The sequence below is a fragment of the Perca flavescens genome, chromosome 15 (genome assembly GCF_004354835.1).
Source record: "Perca flavescens isolate YP-PL-M2 chromosome 15, PFLA_1.0, whole genome shotgun sequence".
NCBI lineage: Eukaryota > Metazoa > Chordata > Actinopteri > Perciformes > Percidae > Perca > Perca flavescens.
Window position 1 is genome coordinate 11,037,084 of NC_041345.1, and position 21,705 is coordinate 11,058,788.

The 21,705-nt window shown below is 40.4% G+C and overlaps 1 protein-coding gene and 1 long non-coding RNA gene across 2 annotated transcripts; both read right to left on the reverse strand.

Moving 5' to 3' along the window:
• Positions 1–1,032: 1,032 nt before the first annotated feature.
• cbx4 (chromobox homolog 4 (Pc class homolog, Drosophila)) lies at positions 1,033–21,246 on the reverse strand. Its single transcript, XM_028599228.1, has 12 exons — positions 20,936–21,246; positions 20,795–20,838; positions 20,069–20,134; positions 17,900–17,966; positions 15,468–16,859; positions 6,131–6,309; positions 3,802–4,009; positions 3,633–3,704; positions 3,453–3,496; positions 2,952–3,017; positions 2,481–2,547; positions 1,033–2,029 (listed from the first exon to the last, which is right to left on the reverse strand). The coding sequence occupies exons 1-12, from the start codon at positions 21,002–21,004 to the stop codon at positions 1,190–1,192; spliced, it is 3,114 nt and encodes a 1,037-aa protein (XP_028455029.1). The 5' UTR covers positions 21,005–21,246; the 3' UTR covers positions 1,033–1,189.
• LOC114569740 (uncharacterized) lies at positions 6,131–8,138 on the reverse strand. The gene is made up of 2 exons (XR_003694418.1): positions 7,877–8,138; positions 6,131–6,309 (listed from the first exon to the last, which is right to left on the reverse strand). It is a non-coding gene; the product is annotated as an uncharacterized LOC114569740 (long non-coding RNA).
• Positions 21,247–21,705: the final 459 nt, after the last annotated feature.

Genomic DNA, 21,705 nt, shown 5'->3' on the forward strand with positions numbered 1-21,705 from the left:
TAATGTTGTTGTGCATACAGCCATCAAATGTCTCACTGGTGTCAGTAAGTAAATCCTTTTCAAAATTATTAACAGTGTTTTTAAAATTAAAACTGTTAAAACCAACTCACTGCTAGACTGCAAACTTTAAGGCCTAACTTGCCCTTGTAAATCTTCCCGTTTGTAATCTGACCACGTGCAATAAACGGCAGTGCTGATGATGAGTAAGATGATAATGGTGCTGATGATGAAACATGAAGAGTATGCTTGTGCGTTTTAGTAATCAGGTCCACCAAAGCTCCAGAGTTCTGAGATATATTTTCATTCTCACGAGATATGATTCATAGCTTTTTAACTGCTGCTAAAAAAAAAAAGAAGAAGAGAGAGAAATTCAAGTAAACATCAAAACAGATTAATTGCAGGATTTCTTGAATTTACGATCAGGCCCTCGTTGATTGAATTGAACCGGTGGGGTCACAGGAACATGTGTGACCAGAAACTCCTGACACTAAATTACAACAGCAAAACAACCTATTTTTAATAAATCCAAAAGAGCACATTTTATCTCTTGGATGTGCTAGAATAATTCGTCGTACAGAAGTAAAGCCTTTACAAAAATACTTTATTCCGCCGTCCAATCATTTTTAGATTAGGGGTTAGGGCCGCGTGGATAATTTATTTAGGTCTTCAATAGTTGAATTTTCCTGCAATCAAATATAACTAATTCTAAGTGAGATTGAGTATTTCGATTATGTGACGTGATCCTGCTGCCTACAAACATTATTAATAATTAGTTTGGAAAATGAAAAAAGTAGGCTGTATACTATAGCCTCCATTTCACAACCTTGTTAGACTCATGTGGCCTTACAAAGTCCAAACTCACTTTGAAGCTCGGATGAAATGTTGTAACTTTGAACAGTCATAATCAATAGCTGGATGCGTTTTAGCAAATTTATGTTGTCGGAGTATTCCACAAATTAGCCTCTATGATTGACAAAAACAAAAACAGATGAGAAGATAATATTGAGTGTAAAAAAACAGAAACTCACCATGTCACTTTCATTTTTTTTTATTTTCAGCATATTAAATATCTGTATGCACACGTTTGAAAGTATAGAAAAAAATATAGTATTACAGTAGGCTTGTTAGTTAGCTTCTTAAACAATTATTTACGCATATTAGCCTTTTCTGACCTATATCCGAAGCATACTCATCTTTTCTCTCTGAAAAAGCCTTTCTCCGTTCTGCTCTCTCTCACGGTTACTGTCAAAAAGTTCATGGTGACATCTGTCACGGTCACAGTGTCCAGGTTGGTGTAACTGGGGGTCCAGGACGAGGCTGGTCGCGTGGACTGATCATGGATGGACTCGGACTGTGTGGAGATGACCGCCGGTTGTTCCGGGGGCAGACAGCACTCTTTCACCTGATGTCTGCGGTGTTCTGCAGAGCTGCTGGGCCGAGGAATAGACATCCTGCTCAAACACTGAGTCCTGTCTCCCCCCTGATCACTTTTCAGCACATCTGGACTGAATGCGCAGCTGTAAGACAACCCTGCGTGTCTCTGCTCGCGGCTGTGTTTGGGTGTTATCGTGGTCTTCTCCTGAAACCTCCTAGTCAGCTGGATGAGGCTGTGATCTGACGTCTCTCCGTGATGAAACAAGCGTCGGGACATGTTGGACAAACCGTGTGACACCGGCTCCTCCAGTGACCTGCTCCGTTTGGTGTCCGGCTCTGCTGAGCTGCCTTCATGATCTTTCTCATAATGTAACTGCAGCTTGGGTTTGCGCCCTCTCTTTTTGGGGAACCGGACGGCTTCTCGGACTGTCAGAGAAGCTGTTGGAGTCGGTCTGGGCCTCCTCTCTGGCTCTGGTGGTCGGATGTGGACACTTTCACCTCTGTTGACCGCGCTCGGTGGGAATATTGTGGGAACCACGGCGCGTAAACCCTCCCGGGCCCTTGGTGTTATGACAGGCTCCGGGATGGGATAGGAAACCTGGATCCCCCTGGGCGCCTCTCTTCTAAATTCATACGCCTTTTCTTTGGCTTTGGCCTGAGGACAGAGCAAATAACGTTTATGAGAGGAGGCTTTCCGGAGATGAAAATGTGAAGTCTCCTGAGGAAATTTAAAAGCTTTAAGAGAAGCAGCTGCAGATCTGTTTGGTTGCACTGAGTTTCGAAGGCCTCGTCCTAAAACTGCTTCGCTTTTTAAGGAATGCATGTCAGCTACATAAAACTATATAATAGCCTATACACAGGATGTTTAAACACGGTAGGCTGCTCAACTTAACCTCATGAAAACCACAGAGTGGGTAACTAAATGAAGGCTTTTCTTTTGGGTTGCAATTGTCATTCCACCAGTTTGTGAATCACAGTCCAACAGTTTCAGAATGAATATGGATGCAGTATGTCATATGATGGAAATTACTCATCATCTGTATCGCCTCAGAAAGGCGAGAAGATGAAATGAAAACCACGAAATGCGCATTAAAACGTGCAACCACCTTCAAGAGAAATGTCTCAGGTTTGGGACCCCTCTTCTTCGGCCCGAACAGCTCCCTTTCGCGCTCCCTAATGAATAAAAAAATCATTACAAGATTAATCACAACACATTAACAAATATATTTATTTTAGCCTATTTTTGAAACGGAAAATCTAATTTTCCAAGTGAGGGCAAAACTCTGCCAATGCAGCGAGATTTTTCCAGTTTTTAAGACAGTTTTTATTAGAAATAAGTGAAATCAAAATAAATCAGAATAAAACAAATGCGCTGTTTGTTATAAGGGAATTGGATCGCACATTGCAACTATCTGAACTGCAAACAGAATCATCCCGGAATCACTTCCTTCCAAAATATATTTAAAGATTCAAATGTAGACTAAATGTCTTATTTGAATGAGCATGTTTGTGGTACAGAAAACGCGGTGCCGTCTTGTTTGTGAGAGAGGCCTACTGCTGCGCTGTCAAACCCTCACCTCTCCTCGAAGGCAGCGAAGAGACGTGCATCCAGAATGTTTTCCTCCGGCTCCCAAGTGCTGTACCTGTGTCCCAACAACAAGCAGGAGAGGTGTTTGTTACCGCGAATCACCCATCAACACACACACACACACACACACACACACACACACACACGCGCGCGCGCGCGGTGTAAATACTTTAATCAAAGCGATCGCGCCGCAATTCCACACTAGCGGATAGTGACGCATGGTGAACCCAGCCATTGCTAAAGCTAGTGTGGACTTTAATGCATCCCAGCGGGCTGAAGCTCAGACATTTACAACCTCATGACTTGTGCACACGAGCCACCAGGCATACAGTGACCTGTTACTGACCTACTGCACACAAGAGCACGCAGATGAAATGATTAAAAAAAACAAACATCCACAAGCTGAATTACGACAGAGTCTGAGGTGGTGCAGTTGTACGAGCGGCCAGGATGGAGCGCTGTCCTTCGCAGCCTCGGTTACAATACTCACTTCTGAGACCAGCCCTTCCATTTCACGAGATATTCCCAGCGACCCTGCAAAACAGATCCGTAATAGATTCAGGTTATCAGAGGATTGCCTGCAGGCTCCGCACAAACAAATGGTTGCGTAATAGGTGTGGAGACACAGCCAGTGGGTTAAAAAGAAGAAGAAGAAAAAAGCAGCGAATACCCGTCTGATCCGCCGTTTAATGATAGACTCGGCTGCGAAGACGCTCTCACCAACAGCCGAGAGCTCCATGATTCACCATGCACCTCGTTTATTTCTGTCTCTTTTATTATTATTTTTTGGCTTCCCCGTGTCCTCTTCGGGTTGTTTAATTCCGCACATCCCATAATACGCAATCTGGAGAGGACGTCATCACGTCTTTTTTCTGTTGCCAGGCACCGCAGTCGGTAGGACGGATCGTGGTGGAGCACATTGGCTCGGTTGTTGCTACGTGCTCCGGGTTTCTGAGTGAAGGGGCGGAGTCCCGCTGCTCTGGCTGCTGTACAGGAATGTCTGGCACAGTGGGACAATCAAAGTCAGAGCGGTCCACGGACCCCCCCCTGAGGTCCCCGAGGGGGTACAAAAAGAAGAAAAATACATTTTAATTTCACTTGTATTAAAAAAAAATTGAAATGAAATCAACGAGAGAGGAAATTGACCGGTTTAATAAAATGTTTCCTCCTCACGTACAACCCATTTCAAATTAAATATGAGTCAATAGCCTACATGTAAAAGCAGGAATAATTCAACAATAACATTCAAATTAATATCCTCATTGATATAAATGCCTACATAAAATTGTACCAAGAGGGAACATAAACGGTCAGATATGTCCCATATATGGTAAAAACTTTACAGTAACCATCAGACACACTTTGATTTGGATAAGTTATTGATTATTTAAAATAATGTTTAGTACAATCTGCACACAACAGTTTCATTTACAACGTCAGCTTTTCAGGTGCTAAATAGCAACAGAAATTAGCCCATAAATCAAAATGTAATCCCAGGTGAAAAAGAATTCTATTAAAAATATACTTTAATAAAGTGTACTAAGTATATTTTCTAAATTTTGTACTATTTTCGTCAAATCCAAGTATAGTTAAGTGTATTCAATTATGTATTAACTTCAACTTAACATCTATTTGACTACACTTTGTGTAAATAGTATACTAAAATGGAACTTTTTTGAAACTTCAAGTGCACTAAAATACACTAATGAAAATCAAGATTCATGAGCAATTAAGCACACTTACAGTACAATTGCATTGTATTGCCAGTCTTATTGAAATACACTTAAAAAGGCATTGCAGCACAACTTATAGTTGTTTTAAGTATATTTTGTGCATGCTATCATACTTATAATTACTATAAAATGTTAATTTAGTATGCCTCTGTGATATTTCAAGTGATCTACAAATGCACTTCATAACTATATTTAGTGCTTTTAAAGTGTCCCACTATGACAATAATAATGTGTTTGAAGTGAAGTTCAATTACAACCTAAACCTCATAAACACGTACTTTCAGTGCAATGTTATTATAGTGTAAGGTAGAAACAAATTGTTTGAAGTATATTTCATCTGTACTTTTATCCCCATTTTGTTATACTTAAGCATGAATGTTGCTATTACACTACAAGTGTATTATATTACAATTCAGTTCAAGTGCATTACATCACCAGATTATAAATTGCCTTTCAGAAAAGGATCTTTATTATTGACACAAAAGTAAAACACAAAAGCAGATATTGGCAAAAGCAGGAACCTTGAACAGTTAAGGCAGCGTCAAGAGAAAAAAAAAAAAAAAAAAAAAAAAAAAAAATATGAGCGATATCCGCCGTGCTCGGACATACGCCGCTGTGGACGATGTCTTGCAAGCGGTTTCAGGAAAGTGGCGCCAGTGTTTGTTTGTGTGTGCGCGCACAGTACAGAGTCTGCAGTCTATCGCAAAAACACTCGAGGAATTATGCAAACATTTGACGGTCAGTACCAATTGCCTGGGGGAACATACGTGCCACAAACGGCAATTCCACAACTGTACAAGATGACATAGCCTACTAAAGGAGAAAATGGTCTCAGGACAACAAGATTATGGTTTATCACAATAATTTCTGGGACAATTTATCGTCCAGCAAAACTTGTATCGTGACAGGCCTAGTCTCTTTATACTGGACCAATGTTGAAGATCGTTGTTCCCATCAGTAACAACAACAGAGGAACAAAGGGTCCAAGTTGAAAAACCCGAAGTTACCCTTTAAATTGTGCACTCTGTTTTCAAAGTATTTTTTCAAATGACAAAAAATGTTAACCCTGTGTAAAAAAAAAAAAAATTCCATCTGGGATAGCAGTACCAAAGATGCCTGTTGGGCTTTAATGAAGAAGTCTGTTTTCTAGAGAGAAAACTTTTGCTTGGTTTGCAAAAGGTTATTTCCATGCAGCTCCATGCAAATCCTGTCCAGTTAATTTAAACAAAAAAAAAACTAGAGTACAGTCATACCAACGATGCCTTTAGGGACAACTACGCTGTTTGGTTGACGGCGCAGTCTCTCTGGCCCTTTCACTGGAAGAGCCTGTTTTTTAGAGCAAGTGCTTTGTTGGTAAGTTTCCCTCCATCAAGTTCCATGCAAATCTTTTGGATCGAAGGCGAGCAGGGTAGCTGAAGTTCAGGGCATACTGTACATTAGTCCAAACAGCGTAGCAACAGGTAATGCTACATTATAAAGATCTTGCAACATCTTGATGCCTTCAAGGACAATACCAATGTCCCCTGGTTCATCACTTGAAGCATGTTCTTTAATAACATAAATCCCAACACTGGTTTCTTCAAAGGCCTTGTTGATGGCGTCTTCATCCATGCCCTATTAAAAAAAAAAAAAAAAAAAAAAAAAGGGCTGTCAATAAGACCAATCGAGAAACAAATACACAAGTATTAAATCATAAGGGAGTAGTAAGTGGGGCTAACGATTTTAGAAAATAATCTAATTGCGATTTTTTTCCACAAATATTGTGATTGCAATTTAATATGCAATAATTTTTTAAGCTCTTTGTCTTCTGTATTATTCAACAAAGACAAGTAATACATCCGTGTATAGTATGAACAACACAAGATTAGATAGATTAAACAAACTGTTATTTCCTGGAGGCCAGGCCTGTATGTGATGATGAATTAGGTGATGCATGACTTTATATGAATGACATCTTTTATTTAACTACTTCAAATCACAGTAGTATATTGAGCACTGACCAAGCTTGGTGTAAACGTTCATATGAAAGTCAGAAACAAATCACACAAACTATGTGGCTTTACCACAGTTAGTAGTACTTAGATTATTTAATTATTATTAACTGTAATAAACATATATAAACATGTGGATTGCATTGTTTTTTTAAAAACACACTACACTTTGAAGTCAACTACTGGTGTACACTGTCATATGGGTACATATTTCTCTAAGAATATTACAACATGGTTCCTACAAAGGTACTAGCCTTGTGGTCAACTCCAAATCACGTAGGAAAGAGATTGACAGTAAAGACAAAGAAAGATACAAATATGAAGATAAGTAAGAAAATAAATAGAGGAAAGGTTAAAACTGAGACAAAAAGATGACTATAGTAGGAGAAAGATGAAAAATAAATAAATAGACGTTGGGCCTTACAATTTAAACCGCTGCTTCATTTAATATGAAAACTTAATGATTTATGGAGGGCTTCTTTAGTGTGCAGGAGTGGAGAGAGAATTAGGAAAATGACATGATAAACAATTCCCATACATTGTGCTAACGTTAGTTGCCCCGATACATTTTCATGTCAGCAGCACCCTCCCGCATATAACCGACACACACACACACACACACACACACACACACACACACACACACACACACACACACACACACACACACACACACACACACACACACACACACAGAGTCTTACTGAATAACCGACAGCTTTAGCTACAACACTCGTTCGTTCTTACCCGACGTTACATTGAACTTGTAAGCCTGTGGTCTTAGCTAGCTAACCTTAGCTATTAGCAAACCAACATATAACGTTAGGCCCAAACAACTCGACGGACCTTTTTTTGTTACATAAAGTAACGTTACAACAGCATCAATGTAATTTAAATGTTGCGAACTAAACCCGACCACTTAACACTCATTCTTATGAGGCTGACTGGCTCCTCTTCAACGGCTGCCATTAACATTACGTTAGCTACATTGAAATACCGTTGTTAGGAGCGGGACCGTCAGGGGGAGAAACACAATTATTAATGCTAAACTAAGTAGTTACTAGTTAGTGATGGTATTAGCTAACTTAGTTATAAGAAAACCGATATATTTATAGAATGCACAAACAAGTGAACAGACTTTTATAACTGTTACATGCAGTACAAAAACATTATGATTGATGTTAACTTACTTTTTCGTAAAGAAGACAACACATGGCTGCGGTAGAATGAATCCTGCACGCAGCCAACACATGCTCAACATTCTTCTTCACATTCTTCTTGTTTTGGCGATGTCCTTGTTGAAACAGTTAGCCGGTGCTGGCAGCATAGACAGTATATAAACGGTTGGTGTCAGTGCCCGGGAAGTGCCACCTACACTTCCTGGCGCCATTTGATTCAAATATACCATTTCCGGTAGTGACCAAACTTAATTCGATCATTTAAAATGTTCAATTCAATCAATTTCAATCAACGCAAAAGGAATATATACAAAAACAACTTTAGTCTACATGATTGAACCATGTTCTTGAAAGGAATATAAATGAATTGCGTAGCATATTCTAAATTCATTTTTGTAAATTCAAAGACCTGCTATTTCCCATTTTTTCAGTGTAGCCTACTTTGATATGTTAATAAAAGTACACTTATATTTAGTGCACTTTGTGTACTAAGATTACACTACTGATGAAGTGAAATTAGTGTACACTTTCCAAAATTATACTAACTCTGTATTAAAAATAAGTGTACTTACTATAAGTACACTAAGTTACCACTATACATTTTTGTATTTTAACATATTTTATGAAAGTACTCTGATATGCCACTAAAAATACACTTATTTTAGAGTGTACTGTATAAAGTGTACAGAAGTCACACTTCTAATGAAGTGAGATCATAGTACACTTTAAAAAAGTATACTAACAATTAATTTCCAAAAAATATACTTCCCATAAGTACACTGAATTGCCACTCTAAGTATGTCAAATTTAATACACTTAAAAAAAATTAACTTCTATACAATTTAAAATACATTAACAACAAAGTACACTTTCAAAAAGTATATTTAAAAAATAATTTGATTACTGTTAAATTACTTACTTTTTGGACTCTGAAGTTGAACTTAATCTATTTTGAAGTATACTTTTAAAAAGTACATATTAAATACTCTTTAAATAAAGCACAACAAGTAGAAGCATGCTTGTTTTATACTTCATGTACTTCATTCATATTTCTAATACACGAAAGTATACTACTTTTTTACCTGGGATGCCACACGATGCGTAATTGGACTTTTGAACATGGAGAATATTTTACGCACGCTATGTCTGTCCGTAAAGCAGCAAACAATCGTTCACCTTCTGCGCACATAATTCAGTTTGTAGCCCACAAACATTGCGTTATAATACATAACACAATGGATTACTCCCCAAAAAACTAATCAAAGGGTCGGTCGGTTTTTAATGATCCAGGGGCTATTTCTTTTTGTTTAATCTATTGGACGTAAAAAGTAAAGGGACGTCAGTTAATTTAGAATCTTTAGATTTTTATTAATCAAACCAAATTACATAAAATGTAAATATGGTCCAAAACGAGAGCATTAATGTCGATTCCTTCACTCAAAACACAAACCGAATATTCACAGCCTTTATAGTCAGCAGTTTTTATTCTAAAGGGCTACATTTCATTATTCTACTTTCTGAATGAGTTTTGAATTTCGTTAAGGTGTAACTGTATTTTGGTAAACTTTTTGGTTGGAGTTAGTGTTAGTGAAGTTAAGTTTTGGCTACATTTATATTATTAAATCAGCTGAACTGTTTCTGGTTTATGTAAACAAAATGTTCAGAGCCAACTTTATTTCTGTAATCAGTGGAAGAATGTTTTGTGCATTCACAGACAACAAAGATGATATTATCTTCTTCATTCCTTCTTGTATAAATATGGCCATGAGGGCCTGATGTTTCTAAGATTTCGGTTATTCCTCAGTGACGGCAGTACGATTATTACTTTGGAAACATTATTGTGATAATAATAATAATTATTGTTAACATTATTTTTATTGTGTTTTTCATTTATTGGCTGTTTACTCCACAAATAAAACGAAGCACTTATATTGTATTCAAACATAAAATGTTTGTATTTCTGCAGTCAGTAGCAAATTGTAATTTTATTATTATTATGCTAGTATTATTATTATTATTATTATTATTATGAAAAAAAAAGCCCAACAGCCAGATTTTCTGGAATATCTTGAACAAGTAATATGGTGGTGATTTAAACATTTACTCGGAATAGTAATCACACAAATTAACCACAAATGCGAGTAAAGTGCGCAGCTTTAGCTTCATTTTCTGCAGGCCTCATGTGCAATTCCCTACATTCATCAGCTAAAATGGAAAACTAGAATTAAAAAAATAATAATAAGACATTTGGCCCAAATCTTAAATTTGGCAAAGAGAAACGTCAGCGTAAACTTGCAGTCCTTCTACCTGCCAAAGCCTCCAGGTTATCATTACCCTTTCAACTGAGCTGAAAGGTCAAATAGGTTACAATTTGAAAAAATAATTCAAATGAATTAAAATGCTCTAAACACAATAGACCATGGGCACAATACCGGATTATTTTAATTTTCAGAATTTTTACTCAGTTTTGCTTTCTCTTTTCCAGTCTGTCTATTCAAAATGAATACGTGTGCTGTCAGGCTGTGAAACGTGTGCAGGCCTGTGAGAGTGTATGTTCCTTGAATGAATAAAGCAGGTCTAAAGTCCCCGCATCACGCATCTAACACCAAAGCCTTTTTGTTGATGCTGTGGGCCAGAAACCTCCGCTGACCGACAACAAATGAATTGGCCACTGAGGCCATATTAAAGACGTTGCAGCTTTCACAGGCGAATGCAGATAAAAGGTGACATAATAACAGAAACCCTCACAGCTAATTGACACGAATTTACCAAAAAATGCATAGTATAATTGAAAGATATTGCCTACAAATGGATTTCTCTCCATTTCTTCTTGATCAGAGCTCTTTATTAGGCTGTGTTGTGAAATCCTGACTTAATAGTTACATTAAATGACACACATGAAAGTAAATAGGCATGGCTTTAATTAATTATAATTATTTGTGAGGTTAATTAGAATTTGGATCATTTAGCCTACTGCAGATGTGGGAAATGAAATCGCAACATAAGGGAGGGAGGCGGTCTGTCGTCTGTCCGTCTTCATTCTCTAACAAGATACTGAATGATATATTTGCTGCTATCTGTTTAAATTCTCCCCGCTGTGGAGCAGACAAAGGCGGGCGCGCCGCGGACAAAAGATGCGTTGTGGCTGCCGTCGAAATATGAACCACCATTTTGATAGTCATAGACCGACATTTCCTGTCGTTACTATAATGGCTAGAGCATGCACGGTTTGTGTTCAGAGAGAAAGGCGGCTGGTGCGTGCAGAAAGCAGGCATGCTTCACACAGACTGCTGCGCTGCTGCTGTTCTCCATATTTGGCTGTGAGTCGATGAAAAGTGAGTCTGCGGGAGCCGCAATGGCGACAGCCGTACATGAATAAACAGTGCTGGCTCTGTGAGAACATTATTGGCTCTCTGGTTTCTGGGCAACTGCTGCACACAGCTCGCTGTTCACTGTCCTACTTTACCGGGCGACATTTTCTGCTGAAGGTGGCTCACACAACCACAAGCGAGAAACCTGCAGCTTTGCCATATTTCAGCGCATGCTTCGAATTAGAAAGCATCCTTTACAGCAGCCTGATACGCAACACCACAACACCAGCTCTCGTGTCTCACACTATAACTATTTTAGGTTTATAGGTTACATCTATTTGTGTTTAACAGATAGATACAATGAAAGATCCACTCAGGGAAACTGAAACAATTGTTTAAGTGTATTTGAAAAGAGAATACAGGTAATTCCATAATTAATGGAAGCCCCTTTACTTTAAAATATTATCTCTTTATTTAGATCTATTAATGTTGTGTGAAACAGGCCTCCTCCAGGTCACACCGGGCTTTTATATGATCCAAACAATCCTGCTGCTAACATGATCATGAGAGGCTTCACTGTGCGGGGATGAAACCGACACTGTGCAGGCTGCTGGTGGGTAAGATGATAAAGGGGGAATGTGAAACATCACACTTGGTCTATAAATATGTTCCCCTGCTCAACGATGTTTCAGTTTCCTGATGCATGACTGACTCACATAGTTGGTTCAAAGCCATAAAAGACATATAGAGATAGCCTTAGAGACAGAGAGAGAGAGAGAGAGAGAGAGAGAGAGAGAGAGAGAGAGAGAGAGAGAGAGAGAGAGAGAGTAGCTATGTGTGTTCATGACTTGAAATTCCGCTCATATCAACTGATACCGGCTGAGTTTCGCAACTGAGAAAATGTGCTTTCATGCGTGTCTTTGGCAGACAGTTTTAGGCAGTCCCCCGTGGGCCCGTTTGGAGTAATCGTTTGGATTTTCACATGTTTGCTTTAAACAGACATCGAGGAGCTCACACAGCGCAAACAACAACGGAAATGTGTTCTTTATTTGTTAATTAATAGATTTATTTGGATGTATGAAGTGGCCACTGACAGCGATGTTTGAACTTGAAGTTAATCAGGCCTAACTCTTAATGTGCACTTCGGCTGGTCCTAATAGGCCATTTCCAACGCGAGATCCCAGAGAGGTAGTGGAGATAAAATGTCTGTTTTTATGTGTGAACATGGGTTTAGGACAAATTTAGGACAGTTAATGTTAAGGTAATTATTGTGAAATGGTAGCCCTATACTAACTGATTAACCGCCTGATGCCATACAGATGACAGACATTTAAAGGTGTCAGGTATGTGTCACCTTTAGTGTGCCACCCCATTGGAAAATCATTTTCTTTGGCTTCATGTGGAATTTATGCACTTGTAAGCCAGAAAACTACTTCTGTGAGAAATAAGGGAGTTCAGAGAGAAAGTTTATTAATTTAAAAAAGAAATAGGTGGAAATGATGGAAAACTGGCATCCTTAGAGCATTTCGACATTTTTGTCACATTCGAAACACAACAAACACACACACACACACACACACACACACACACACACACACACACATTCCTGGGCCTTTCTATCACTCAAAACATTCAAGTTATTCTCTTTACAAGCTTGAGATTCCAGCATATAGCAACAACAATATCGGCTTATAATTTTAGATCAGGCCTTTTAATGATCCTAAGTCAAGTCAATTTTGTTTATACAGCCCAATATCACAAATCACAAATGTTCCTCAATGGTCTTTACAATCTGTACTCCATACCACACCCTCTGTTCTTAGAACTTCACTTTGGATAAGGAAACCTAACTGAGGAGGGAAAATGTCTGTTTTTATGATGTTCAATAGATGTTTAGGACAAATTTAACAACCAATATTAAGGTAATTATAGACAATGGTACAAGACAAGACTGAGAGAGGCCTACATATTTGGCAATGTCATGAAAGGCCAGCTGATATTTGTACAAATGGGTATCAGAAGCTTTGCATATCTGTGTCTTTTTAGGTCTGAACTTGCCTCTATATTTTACAGTTATGATAATAATATAGGGAGAATTGGTGTCATATAGTGAAACTGGCCCTTTACAGACAACACAGCCCTTCATAACAACTAACCCAATGATCTGGAAATGCCATGAAGCCTATTGTAGATACAATATTTTTAAATGTCATGCTGACATTAAGACCTTATTGTGCTGGAAGGAACAGGTCTTTAAGCCAAGTGACGGCAACACACTTACCCTCCATGACGCCTTTCTTTTTGATAGAATCTAAGAATTCCAGTAATGTTGTGATGTTTACATTCCTGCTTGGGGTCGAGCTGCAGTAGAAAAATAATCCATGGGTAAAGTTTTAATAATACAAGTGGCCGGTGCAGTTATGCAATACAGAGGGCCCTTTGTGCAGGATCATTTATGATTATGCAACATGATCTGTTTTTCTATTCATGGTTCACAACCAAGTTAGTGTTTCTAGTGTTTATTGTTCCATTCTTTCTCTGTATGAGCAGAAAGGCTCCGTAACAACTGCAGGGCATGAACAATGATTTAAAAAAAAAAAAAATCTAGAACCTAGAAAAAATTATGAAGTTTGACAATAGTATGCTCAATATAACCAACCCACCAAATATCAGTGCAACAACATCAGAGGTCATTTCTTTCTTCATTGTGAAACATACCATCCAGTAAGCTGTATCAACAGCAATAAGTCAACCCACTCTTGGTAGAACATACTTTATATCAATCATTTTGATTTTAAACCAAGTGCCAGAAAGAACAAACAAAACAAAGCAAAAGATCAAGGATAAAAATGAGCAAACAGACTCAAAATATCTTTTTAACTGTTCAATGGAGTCACCTGCAGCATCTGATGCAGAGAGCATCTTTGTAACTGGTTATGAACAACAAATTAAATGTCAATAAATATGCTTCATTTTTTATCATAGCATTATAGCATTCTTACTGGTTTTGCATTAAATGAGCGTAGAAGGCAATTTAGACTCAAATGCAGGTTACACCCAACAGCTTTGACATTTGAATTTTCAGCAGCATAATCAAAACAGCTTGCACTCATTGGAACACATGTAACCGTATACAAAGGCAGCCTCCCGACACATTCAAGCTGTGTAACATACTCATAACAGAAGCTTTTTCTAAAGCAAATAGAAGTCAAACGTGTTTTTCAGATCATATAATGAGCTTCAAAAGCAAAATGAGATGAACATTGCTAACCTGTGTGACATTAGGAGACTCCCAATGAGACTAGCATATGTATTTTTAAAGTAACTCCAGCCATATCTGAGGTCAATAATAATAAATCCCGACCTAATAATGATAAGAATCGATACGTCGTCTTAACGGGAAGTCAAACATACGTAAATGACACCATTTTCTTAATGATAACAAAGTTTTGAGATGTCACATTTTCATCCATAAATGTTTGCTAAAGGTGAAACGTGCAACATAGCAATAGATTGGGTTGCAAGGGCATATCCATTGACGGCTTTGTTGCTTCTCAATAGCAAGACAAAAACCTGACAAAAGAAGAAAAGACCAGGACATTTCTTTAAAGTTGTTGACACAGCCGAGTACGTCCCACACTGTGTTTAGACTGTATTCAGACACGCCTGCTTTTTACATTTGCAAGTCATCATGGCTAATCATTTCTCAAACAAGCCACAAACAAAACATGTAACTAAATATGCCAATTCAGTCTGAGGGTACCGATCTGAAGTAAAAAGTGAAATAAGACTTAAAGGGTACAGCTGTTTCTCCACTCGTAATGACACAAACCAACATATGAAAATGTTATTAAGTGCTTTCAATTAGATCTTTGATCACCATTACTCAACAACACCCTCTCTACTTTCTATCAGGACCAAAATAAGTGATATTATTCATACAAAATATGTATAAACCTTCATACATCTCAGGTTATAAGTTTGGTACAGATATGAAACAACAGCAAAAGTATCCCATTAAGCTCCATATGACAAATAAACAGTTTTTTTTAAAAGTGGAACACATCCACCTGAATGCATTCGCTCAAATCCTCGAGGGCACTTTCTTGGCTACGACGTCACAGAGGAGTTACAGTATAAAACAGTATAAGAAACATATTGAATTTGAATGATAAATTATAAATTTCCACATATACAAAATTCTGATGTTTTTACATTATGTACATATTAACAGAATTCATCCAATTGGTCACTGGTAGTCCCATTTTACAAACGGTTTATTAAAAAGAAACATATTCCTTGAAGGTGACGGTGAGACTGTTTGTTGTGATGTCAGTGATTATGATATTTCCCATAAAAGGGGAGGTTTTTTCAACAGGTGCTTCTTTAGATTTCTCTGTGGATTTCTGTGTGTCTTCTGTCACAGGAGGTGTGTTTGTGACAACAAGCTCAGGCTCCGGCTGTATTTCTAGCTCCACCTGATTCTTAGTCTTTGGGCAGCTCAGGTCCATCGGCTCCTCTTGGCTGCCAGAGTCCACAACCTCATATGTACATGTGCTGCTGTGGCGTGGGCCGCTACAGTGGAGGTCCATAGGTTTGTCCTGAGTTGGCATGACTACAGTGCTGGGGACACTGAAGCTTCTTGAAGTCAGGTAGGTTTTGGAGACACTCCTGTCCTCAACATGATCTGATAGCTTTCGCTTGCGGTCGTTGGGGAAAGAAGGGATCCTGATCTGGTCGACGGATGTAGGGGTCGCGATGTTGGTGTCAACAGCCCAGGACGTCAGGGGCGAGCTAGCGGTCAACTGAAGGGGTAGATCATCCGGTAAATCGGCCTGACCGCGAGCCACTTCGGTGTTGTATTCCTCTGCTGTGCTTGGCGAAGGTTTGGAGAAATGTCTGTCCTTTGGGGAACACTTTAAAGGATGCTCTGCGGCAGGGAGGGAGCTGCCGTTACAGAGCTCTTTGGGGATACCGTTCTCCGGGTGCTCCATCATTTTGGTTGTGTGTGCTGGATTGTTCTCTAGAGGTTTGGTGTTTTGGTGTTTCACTTCGCTCGATGATTCCCCGTGTTTACCCTTTGCTCCATGAACCTTGTTGCTGTCCATATATTTGCTCATGACAATAACAATACGTCCATTCTTGTTTTTGTTCTTGATTATCTTCATTTTGCTGCTAACAGCGCTAGGCAAGGTTGCCTGCTTAGGATTGGGTTTAAGGGCTTGTTCACTTTTAGCGTCTTTAACAGCTGGTTTCCTCACCTCCACTTCCAACTCTTTGACTTTGCTCAAGCAGCCTGTGTCTTTGTCTCGAACCCATTTCTGCTGCAGGGCCAGCGGTAAGTTCCAGCCAGGATTTGCCGGTTTACTGGCCAGTTCCTGAACTTTGACCACCTCTTTGAGCCTGGAAGCCTGAGCGTCATACATGTTCGGGTCCGGCTCATAGTGGTGGTGCTTCTTACTGTTGAGCTGGTAGATGAACTTCTTCTTGCCATTGGTTGGCTGGTCAGCAGGGACCTCCTGGCTGCTGGGCTGGTACTGATGGTGCTTCTTGCTGTTGAGCTGGTACTGTTGAGGCTGAGGACGCTGGACCGGGACGGGATCGGACTTGACGTTAACCTCTGTATCCTGAGATGATTCCTCAAAACCTGCAGGGATACAGGATCTTCTGGCAAATGAGGGTACCTTGAAGAAAGAGACAAGAGACCAAGTTGAACATTTCAACTGTTTTCATTAAAATCTTACTGTCAAATCAAGACTATAATAGTCTGACTCCCCAATGTAGACTGCTGGTATAAAGCCTGCCATTGGCCACCTTTTTTAGCTTGCATCCGAGAATAGATAAGCGCTACAGCTACATTTTAGGCCAATTTAGTATTTTACTTGTTGGGGGCTCAGATATCCAGATTTTTAGACCTTTCTATATATGAAGCTCACACAAAGGCCAAAATTCAGACAAAATGAAAGTTTACAAGATGCTGAAGCCTATCGGATATTGAAATAAACTATCCAATCAGGTCTGAGGTTAAAACGACCTCCCTCCCACCATCTTGTCCCCTCCCCCTCCTCCTGTACAGGCTGACCCTTCGGGCCGTCAAAGGGGCACTGCAGCGGAACGCTCAAGACGCTTTGGCTGTGACCTCAGGTCAGAGAAGTGCCACCAGACATGTCACGCTTTATCCCTGATTGCTGGCCACGTGTGACTCTGGCAGAGTGGTATGCCTCTTAAGGAGTGACACTGCATAGCAATCAACTCAGAGTCTCTCAAAATATATAATCACATTTGGCTCAGAATAAGGTCCTGTAAAGGCCTGAGTTAAGATAGTCATAGCACGACACAAGTGCTACTTTCAGACATTTATTTTTTGTCTTTTGCAAACAGGGACATGAAAAACATTCTCCTGATACAGATTCACTTTGTGCAAAAATACCCTACAATCACACGCTCTCTTTAAAACTTGTTTTGCATATGAAGCTATTTAGCATAAAGAAATAATGAACATGAGTGCACTCAAGCAACGCTTGCGTAACCTCAGGCAACAACCCATTTCACCTCTTTGCCTTTTACTCCATCTCTTTAAAATAAATCTAACCACGATCACAATGACTGCACCTGACAGGCCCTTTCCTCCTTTTTGATTTCTCAGAGTGAAACTTACTGTAAGGCTTAAAAAAGCACATTTCCACAGATACTAGCATGTCTGCGATGACCTGTAGATGATTACCTGGAGTAAAAGATGTTTTGGTTTTGGCCCCCGTTTGCGATATCCCATCAGCTGCTCCTGACTCTCTCTGTGAAAACAAAAGATAATTACATTTCCTTCCACCATATTTACCTTCTATACACAACATCTCATTTGACTGACAGTGTTTCACCTTTCTGCATTAAAAATCTAATTAGATCACACAGAAAATTACAGGTTTGACATTTTGAGTATTCGTTAATTCCTTTCTACCTATTCAAGGTCAAAAGTGGAATCTAGATTTGGAGGACTAATGAATGCCCACATGTGACCTGCTGCAAAGCATTATGGTCCTTATTTGCATTGCTCTCCATGGTAATCGGCCATTCCATATTCTCATTATCCCGGAGAAATTCAATTAAGGCTACAGCAGGGAAAATCTCTCCTTGTCTTTCAAACATCCTCCCTCCTCCAGCACGCCCTTCCTTCTACATTCAATCTCTAATTAGGGTCATGAGGTAGGGATGAAATTGGATAAATACAACATTGTGGAGTACTTCTGGGATACATGCTGTTGAAAACATGCAAACCACCATGCCTTGTGCAACACAACGCCTACAATCTGACTAATAACAAACATGGAACTGTTTTTATAAAGGGAGGAGTAAGGAAAACGTGTTATTGTTGTAGTGACTAGACCGAGCACTTGGGGTGTCTATGAAAAATGACTCCCTGATATAAACCTTGACTCATCATTGGCTCATAAATAACCAGTGGTGGGTGAAGGCCGGCTGCACACAGGCTTCACCAGGCATGCGTAAACCCAGCCCATTGTTGGCCTCTTGCTACAGATGTTCAAACTATCAGAGCTGCCAGAAAATTGCCACAATAAACAGGCTACATTTTAATGCTATAATGTGTGCGATTTCAAACAGCGTCCAACGGGGTGACCCCTATTCACAGAAGATTTGGCAATTACAGCCTCCCTCGTCGGATCCCCTCCCCCATCCTCTGGGAGCAGAGAGGAATCCACACACACGGCGCAGAGGCAGCCCTCCATGACCATCAGCCCAGAGCCAGACACACACACACACACACACATAGCCAGCCAGCCAGGCAGGCAGGGGGAATATGAGCATGGTACACTGTAAACGTTGGAGAGCACTGCGTGTCAATTAGCCTTTTCAGAAATGTGAATTCCTTTCCCCAGCCATAGTGTCTTTACGCCAATCCCACGAGCAACCTGGTGGCCTACAGAGAGAGTATATCTCACAGGCCTCATGGGTCCAGCAAGCATGTTGTGCACGCGCCACAGGGCTAAAATGACAGCAGCATTTGTATTCATTAACATCTTAACCTCCGAGATTGACATTGATGTGTTTCTGATTATCTTACAGGCTTCTATTAAGCCTCTTGACCCAAGATTGAAAGCAGGTTGACAATGTATGCATCCAAGGTGAGATATTCTTCGTCCACAACATTATATAGCAAAATAAAGGTGGCAGTTGCATGAGATGTGTCAAAACTAGTGTTGTTGAACGGTTTTCTCTTCGGTGGAAAGCGCTATACGAAATTTAGCCTCCAGAAGTAAAGCACAGCCTGTTAGCAGATCTCAGACTAGTATGGTGATGAGGCAGCAGCTTGGCCTCCTCCCATTAAACCTCAACAAACTGCTGCGCTTGTGCCCTGCACCCTAAATAAAAACAGTCAGGCTCTGGAGTGCAGCTGCTAATTTAGCACCTGTCCTGCTAAAGCTTTCCAGTTGCAAACTAGTAAAAATATGATTATAAACAAATATATGTAGTTTGAGCAACGCATGCATGGGATTGATTTTACAATTTCATTGGTCCATCATGCACATTCTGGCAAAAAAGGCACCTTATTCGGTTTTTCTTTGTGAAATTGGGTCATGGCATGCGTTGAGCCTTCAAATTCCTGACGCAAAATCACATAATAAGACGATAATTTGTTACAATTTACATCTACATCCACGCATATTTCTGCGTGTCCAATCGTCCCATTAGTATGATTTAGGAATTCTCACTACCACATCCCCAGCCTTTTCCCCGGGAGACAGTCCTGTGGGAGGAGGAGGAGGAGGAGCAGGGAGAGGGGGGGATCAGTGATAGAGTTACTAGAGCGCCCCTCCTCCCATGCCCATTTATGGTCATGGCTGAACTGGAGGCTGCGCGAAGTCCACATCTCTCTCACCTGTGTTGAAAGGCGACGAGGAGACGCGGGTCAAGGATGTTTTCCTCTGGTTCCCATGTGTTGTATCTGCAGAGAGGAGATAGCAACTGTCAGAGAGCTGTCACGTTCAAACTTCTTTTTTCGAACTTACACACGTGCAGGTCGCAGCCTCTGTCCGTCACAAATACACATTCCCACATCTTCACTGTGCAGTCAGTGTATAGTGGACAGGTAAGGAAGGCCGCCAGTTTAACATCAGATTTGTTTTGTGTGCAACAACTGTGGCTATCACTCACATTCCCGCTAAAGCAAATCCACCATGAGGACGCATGCATCTGCAGAGCCAAAATTTCAAACACAAATAAGTATGTGCTCTCCAAAGGATCCTCCAGCACCAGCAAACAGTCGGCCATTTTAGCACCACTGTCTCGTAAATTCGCTGGCGGAGCAGAAATAATTAAAACGGGATTACATGGCTGTGCCTACCCCCTTCCCTCGCATAAATTAGTGAAGGCATCCGCGGATACACTGAAACACATACCGACCGCGCTCTCCCAGCTTTCTCTCTCACACTCACTCACACACACACACACACGCACGCACACACAACAACAACAACACACACTGTGCGCGCACGCCCTTGATGAATGGCATTTTTAAGTAACAACACTTGATTTTGTTGCAAAATAAAAACATTTTTTCATTGCACATGTTAATTATTGGAGAAAATGTTGCATTAAGACTTACTTGGGAGACCAGCCTCGCCACTTGACCAGGTACTCGATCTTGCCCTGTGATGGTGGAGAAGGAACATTTGGTGAGGCTCATGTCAAACGCAATATTTCAACGTCCTGAGCGCGTATGCAAACATGCTCCCTCTCACGTTACCTTGCGGATGCGCTTCTTTTCGATGCCCTCCACCGCAAAGACGTGCTCTCCGGCGGCAGGGAGCTCCATTCTCGCCTGAATCCGATCGCAGGGGACGGGGGGTAGGTAATGTTGGCTACGCACCGTCGATGTGCCTTCCGCTCGGTACGTGCAGTGCGCGCTTGGTAGTTTTCCAGTATCCAAACTGTATTCCCTCCACCTCTCCTCCTCGCTCGTTCTCTCTCTCTCTCTTTCTCTCTCTCTCTCTCTCTCTCTCCCTCCCTCTCCCTCCTTTGCACACTCCACAGTCCTGTCTATGAGTGCGGCTGCGAGCAGCTCTTTTCGTGCAATAGCTTCAGCTCGGTGCATGACGTCAGGAGAGGAGGGGGGGCCTTGCACAGAGGTTGAGGTTTGTCCCATGCGTACTTGACTGCGGTGGGAGGGGGGGGGGGAAGGATATCTGGAAATCTAAATCAATAACTACTGTTACAGCACAAAATCCACTTGTGCACTTGTATTTTTTCATTCGATAGCAAGGTCGTGGGAATCCCTCCTCCAACAGCTGATGTAGCCTATTCACATGAAAAAATACTTTTAAGTTGAGAGTAAGAGTTTTATTCAAGTACATAACGTGTGGCTGTATAGATGCATTTACAATAGATATGCCCACATAACCTTATATTAAAATTCAAATAACTGTTCTTTTATAACTGCATCAGACATTATTTATGCAGCAGCACTGCACCTGAGGGAGCTGAAATTACAAGTTTTATCAACCATCTCCATTTATC

Coding starts and splice junctions, on each gene's coding strand:
- cbx4 (XM_028599228.1), bottom strand. CDS start 21,004: ATGGAGCTCCCTGCCGCCGGAGAGCACGTCTTTGCGGTGGAGGGCATC. Junction 4,010..6,130: donor GCTACGCTGTTTGGACTAAT/GTACAGTATGCC, acceptor CGGGGACCTCAG/GGGGGGGTCCGTGGACCGCT. Junction 2,030..2,480: donor CTGAGACATTTCTCTTGAAG/GTGGTTGCACGT, acceptor CTCTGTCCTCAG/GCCAAAGCCAAAGAAAAGGC.